The 6,562-nt window shown below is 36.6% G+C and overlaps 1 protein-coding gene across 1 annotated transcript; it reads right to left on the reverse strand.

The window, feature by feature from the left end:
- Window positions 1-3,761: 3,761 nt before the first annotated feature.
- LOC107775488 (calmodulin-7) lies at window positions 3,762-6,562 on the reverse strand. The gene is made up of 2 exons (XM_016595256.2): window positions 6,370-6,562; window positions 3,762-4,445 (listed from the first exon to the last, which is right to left on the reverse strand). Exons 1-2 carry the CDS (start codon window positions 6,443-6,445, stop codon window positions 4,072-4,074), a joined length of 450 nt encoding a protein of 149 aa, XP_016450742.1. The 5' UTR covers window positions 6,446-6,562; the 3' UTR covers window positions 3,762-4,071.

Raw genomic sequence — 6,562 nt, forward strand, 5'->3', positions numbered from 1 at the left:
GCTGTCATGACTACCTACTCAACAGAGTATTATGCAAGGCTTTACGTTAGAGAGATAGTACGACTTCATGGTGTCCCTATATCTATTATCTCAGATAGAGGTGCTCAGTTTACAGGTAATTTCTAGAGGTCCTTCCAAAAAGGATTGGGGACTCAGGTAAGTCTTAGTACAACATTTCATCCCCAGACAGACGGTCAGGTTGAACGTACTATTCAGACATTGGAGGATATGCTACGGGTTTATGTGATAGACTTCACGAGTAGCTGGGATGATCATCTTCCACCTATTGAGTTTGCATATAATAATAATTATCATTCTACCATTCAGATGGCTTCATACGAAGCTCTTTACGGACCAAAGTGTAGGTCTCTTATATGATGGTTCGATATTGGGGAAACTAAGTTAGTAGGAACAGAGTTGCTATAACAGGAAGTTGAGAAGATTAAACTTATAAGGGAAAGGCTATTAGCAGTACAGAGTCGTCAGAAGTCCTATGCAAATAATCGACGACGAGACTTGGAGTTTCAGGTAAATGACTGGGTATTCCTAAATATGTCACCGATTAAAGGCATTATGAGATTCGGTAAGAAAGGAAAGCTTAACCCTCGGTACATTGGACCTTATAAGATTATACGCAGAGTAGGCCAAGTAGTATATAAGTTAAACTTGCCTTCCAAATTGGAGTCTGTACATCCAGTATTTCATGTGCCTATGCTTCGTAAGTGTATTGGAGATCCCTCTAAAGTCATTCCAATTGACGATGTTCAGTTTAAAGAGCAGCTATCATATGAGGAAGCTCTCATTGCTATACTAGATAGACAAGTTTGGAGATTAAGAACTAAGGATGTAGATTCGATTAAAGTACTTCGGATTAACAATAATGTGCAGGAGATGACTCGGGAAGTGAAGAAGAAATGAAGACTAGATATCCTCACTTGTTTCCACTTCCGGAGAAGGATCAGACTAAGACATCACAGCCTTTAGGTACGTATATGGTACTTGATTATTATGTTAGATATTGTTATTGGTCGTGTGAGGCCATTGGTGTTATTGATGATTATGGCCCTGTGTGGATTTGTATTGTTGGATTTGCTGTTTGACAAGTTGGTAGTAGTACTCTTACATAGAAGACTCTGCCAAAATTTCTATAGATTTCTGGGAGTTTAACATTCGAGAACGAATGTTTCTAAGGGGGGAAGATTTTTACACTCTGTGCGTTCCAAAGTGACATAATGAATATGAGACTTGTTAATAATGATTTAAATGATTTTAAAGTCATAATATGGCTATATATGATGTTTGTATAGAAAATATGAAGTTTGGGAAAAATCGGATTAAAGTTGCGGAAAACCCGACTAAGGATTTGCCTTGTAACAGAGCGTTTTGAGAAATAAATTTCGTGTGCTATATGAGGTCTTTTTGGGACATATTATATACCAAATTGAAGTTCTTGGAATGTAGTTTCTAGCTCTCTTAACCGTTTGTTCATACGATACTTGGATAGAACGTTATAAGCGTTGGAAAAAGGGCCAATCATAGGGTGCCAAGTAGCACCTTTTTTACTTTTAAATAAAATGGAATTTTTGCATCCCATCTCGTCTCTTTCTCCATATTTTCCGAGAGCTCGCCCAAATAACACCCCTAACTTTACTATTAAGCTTTATGCAAGAGCTTCAAACAAGATTATCATCTCGGGCACGGAATAAAGAAGCGATAACATTAAAACGATCCCTACGACGTAAATATCGCTATATCGCCTCTCTTTTTCTTTGTAGTTTGAGTTTTGAAAGGTACTTCATAGTCAAGAAAAGGTTTACTTTCTGTATTTAAGTGTTTAAATATCAAGAAATGTTGATAAATTCGTTTCCTAATAGTTATAACTCACGGGACGGTGATCGGAAGCCGTGAGTTCGAGTTATTTGACTTGTAGTGGACTGTTTTGTAGGCTGTTTCGTGTTGCCTTTGGGCTGCATATTTTTCTACTGTTTAATGAAGTTTTGGAGGATAAATGGTGTGGATAAACACCACATAATGACGGAATGGTGGGCTGGTTGTTCGTCGTTATATTATTTTAAGTTGTTTGACACTACTTTGGTTGTCGCTTTATGTATGAAGTGATTAGGGTGTGTGGGCTGTTTTGTGGTATATAATGATGGAGATAAGGTTGAAAAATGATGCTTACATGTTGTTATTGTTGTGTTCTTTTTGTTGTTGGTATATTGTATTGGAGGAGGGCCTAGTTACAGGGGAGATGCTGCCCAAATTTACGTAAACGAGCTACTAGTTTAAGTTGAGGACTTAGCCTTTACTCAGCACTGATTTTGAATCTCCTTATGATGTGGTAGATTGAACTGAGTTGTTTGAAGAATTTCTTGGAAGGTATTAAGGAATCAACGGAGTTAAGGTATGTTAAGGCTATCCCTTCTTTCTTTTTGGCATGATCCAAATGATACAAACGAAACGAGCAAAATACGCAACTTTCATAAATGACTCTATTCATAGAAATACTAGAGGTGTCTATATTCCTGATTCCCCATGTGAATTATTATTATATCCTTTGTTTATTATATTATTATTGCGTACAAGTTAATGTAAGCGACATGTCCTACCTTCGTCACTACTTCATCGAGGTTAGACTCGGTACTTACAGAGTACATGGGGTCGGTTGTACTCTTACTACACTATGCACTTCTTGTGCAGATACCGGAGTTGGTCCCAGCGGCGTACTGTAAATTTGTTCGGATTCAACTATCAGAGGAGACTCGAGGTATAGATGCACAATGTTCGCAGCTCTGAAGTCCCCTTCTACTTTATCTTAGTTGTGTGCTTTCTTTCAGACAGCTTTATTTTTTTCAGACCCTTGTTTGTCTCGTGCACTTGTGACTCCAGATCTGGGATGGTATTTAGACATCGTATTTATTTTGGTTTGTTCACCTAAATTCAGATATTATTCCAGTTGCTGATTTCATTACTATTTAATTAAGATGAATTGTTAAAAATGGTTAAAATTATTCTAAGGTAGGCTTACCTGGCAAGTGAAATGTTAAGCGTCATCACGCTCCCGAATGTGGAAATTTCGGGTCGTGACAACTTCGGACCCGTTTTGACATAGATTCCAAAATATTTTTTGAAATAGTTGATTTGAAATTGAAATTATGTTTGGACATGACTTTTGGGGCAAGTTTTGACGTGTTAAAAAAAATTCCGGCTAAAAAGTCCCAAATGTTCATGATTTGGCCCAAAAAGCGGTCTTAAACTAGTTTTGGAATTTAAAGTTTTGATTTTCAAAATCTCCCAAAAACTAGATTAATTCTATAAACAAACACATATTTCAAAAAATAAATTTTAAAAAAAACTTCCAAAACTTATGGCCAAATGCCTACATTGAGTAGGTCAGATGTTTTAGCGGCAACTAGTGGGTCGGTTGTTTTAGCGGCGACACCATCTCCCTAGATACGATTATATCTTCACTAGCAACTTCCTCGCCACTCTAATTTATTTGTATTATCTTTGACTGACGAGCAGTTTTATACACCGGTTTTGCACTAGTCAAAAACAAATAAAGTTATTCTACCACAATGTGTAAGAGGACCCCTTGGAGCATGGAAGCCAAAAGTGTTTACACAAGACAAAACCCAACTGTTTCCACAAGATGAATCTTGCTTTGCTTAAAAAGAAAATTGAATATTCTAACATAAAATTGAAAGGCAAATCGACACGAATCAGAAGTCAGAAATAAAGAGCAAACATACACAAGAATCTGGAATATAAACAAAATTGGTCACTTAGAATGGAACACATAAAATCTCCAATTATCATAGGTTCAAAATGTTGAAATTTAAGAAGAAAAAACCAGTACTTACTGACAAAACAGAGCAGACAAGCATATACTGAAGAGTAGCACTACAAAACAATGCGAGTAAGAAAAGAGGAAAGCACCCAAACAAAGCTAATAACGTAAAAGAACGTATCCTATCCAAATATAGAAATCTCATCCAATTTATCTGCCCCGTTTCCAGCTTCTTTTTTTTGTAATTTTTCAGTTCTAAGAATTAAGTTGAGTTGATGTTCTCACTTGGCCATCATGACTTTGACGAACTCCTCATAATTGATCTGTCCATCACCATCCACGTCAGCTTCACGAATCATCTCATCAACCTCTTCATCGGTAAGCTTCTCGCCTAGGTTTGTCATGACATGGCGCAGCTCGGCTGCAGAAATAAATCCATTCTGATCCTTGTCGAACACTCTGAAAGCTTCCTTGAGCTCCTCCTCAGAATCAGTGTCTTTCATCTTGCGAGCCATCAAGTTAAGGAACTCGGGGAAGTCGATGGTTCCATTTCCATCAGCATCTACTTCGTTGATCATGTCTTGAAGCTCAGCCTCAGTTGGATTTTGTCCCAACGACCGCATCACTGTCCCAAGCTCCTTAGTGGTGATGCAACCTGTAGCATATTTGGCAATAATTACTAAATATGTACAGACATTATGTTAAAATCATACAGTACTTAAAAAGGCTTTTTTTCTCATCTTATTCATTCTACAAGCAAAACAGTGGTCCGGATCAAACTAGAAAATTAAAGACAAGTACAAAATAAAGAGAATAGCCGAACATAGATTTCATCAAAGAGACTGAAAGAGATGAAAGATGTACGATAAAACCAACACATCATTAACCGCCTCCACGACTTCAATTTATAAAATATAAGGAAGAAGAAACAAAAGCAGCTTTTCAGGTTTGGTATTACAAACAAATTAGCTTATGTAATACTGCTAAATCTGAAACTTCAGTCTGCACCAGAATAATGAACTAACTGCTGTATACAAAAAAAAAAAACAGGGTAATCCCACAAGTGAGGTCTAGGGGAAGGTAGTGTGTACGCAGCCTTACCCCTACCTTGTGAAGGTATAACTGCTGTAACTTTACAAATATAGATAGGGAACATCAGTAATGTCTCGAGAACGGTGACTATGCCAAAAAATGTCTAAAGATTATTGAAGTCAGAACATTTCATTTAACCATATGAGCGAACATCCTTCCCTAAAGACAAGCATAAACTTTCTCACAAATTAAAGCATTGTACGAAAACTTACACAGCCCCACTACCAACAAGTAATCATATTGAACAAAATGGATTATATCCATCGTTAAACCAAACATATCATCAATCAACAGAAGGATCCTAGTTAGGAAACGCTTAAGAGGTTCAACCGTGCTAAGAGATGTTAACTGATTTCAGCCAAATACAATTTCAACAGCACCATTCTGATGCAACCCCCAAATTGCTCATTTGTCAAAACAAAAACAATACTCAAGTTCCCACAATCAATCAAACAAGTTAACAATACCAACAAGAACTGCTATTGACCAACACTCAAAATCGACCAATTTCGCATAGATCAAACTCACATCCATTTCTACCACAAGTTGAAGCAAAACCCAGATTCAAAATCAAATCTTTATCAAATATATTCCAAATAAAAACAAAGAAAGAGCATCACCAAGGTCATTTTGAAGTGTAAGTTCTCCACGTAGTGACACAATTTGACTACCATCCTCACCATGAAAAGATGCTAGGTTTTGGCCGTGGGTGCATTTGTATCAATGGTCTCCATTCCAACTATGAGGGTCTATCGAAAACAAGCTCTCTACCTTCACAAGGTGGGGTATTACGTATACACTACCTTCCCCAGACCCCATTTACGGGACTACACTGGGTATGTTGTTGTTGTCGTCTCCATTCCAACTATATATATTGAATGGAATAATCTTCCCTAATATTTATAAATTTATAATAAGTTTACACTCATTTTCACAAAGGGGTACACTTCGTTTCAACGGTATTCCACACTCATTCACTTAAAATATTGGATCCACCTTTTTCTTAAAGTGGTATCCGGTCACCTTGTGAGCACCTTGACTATTCCATCGAGTACCTACTACGTCGGATCCAGTTAACTCACTCGACATCAACTCACCTCATAGATCACAAATTGGTCAAGAAAAGGCAACACTAGATGTGGATCTCGCCCTTAAAATCATGTTAAACCAAATCCACTGCTTTTAGCTTTATATATATATATATATATATATATATATATATATATATATATATATATATATATATATATATATATATATATATATATATACACACACACACACATATATATATAAAGATAGAAAGCAAGGATTCTGACCCATTGACTCTAAACCTAGGATCAAATTTAGGCAAGGCCAAGAAAATATAATCACATAAATAGGAGAAAAAACAACAAATTTAAGAATTTTGGCATCTGGGTATTATCAAAAGTGATTAAAATTTTAATTTTTATTCAAAAGAATGTTAGGAATAGTGAAGAGCTGACCATCTCCATCCTTATCAAAAAGGCTGAAAGCTTCTTTGAATTCAGAGATCTGATCATCTGTGAGCTGATCTGCCATTTCTTCTTCTTTTAGGATATTCAAAGGGAAGTTTGCAAAGTGGAAAATGAGAGAAAAATGGGACAAAGGTGACACAGAAGAAAAATGAACAAGTGCGTGGCAACTTGGAATTATGGG

Source organism: Nicotiana tabacum, chromosome 15 (genome assembly GCF_000715075.1).
Source record: "Nicotiana tabacum cultivar K326 chromosome 15, ASM71507v2, whole genome shotgun sequence".
NCBI classification, from domain to species: Eukaryota; Viridiplantae; Streptophyta; class Magnoliopsida; order Solanales; family Solanaceae; genus Nicotiana; species Nicotiana tabacum.

Bases quoted from the DNA above. Each gene is read 5' to 3' on its own strand.
- LOC107775488 (XM_016595256.2), bottom strand. From the start codon at position 6,445: ATGGCAGATCAGCTCACAGATGATCAGATCTCTGAATTCAAAGAAGCT. The intron at 4,446-6,369 runs GTCAGCTCTTCA...AATATGCTACAG, and splicing joins TTTTGATAAGGATGGAGATG to GTTGCATCACCACTAAGGAG.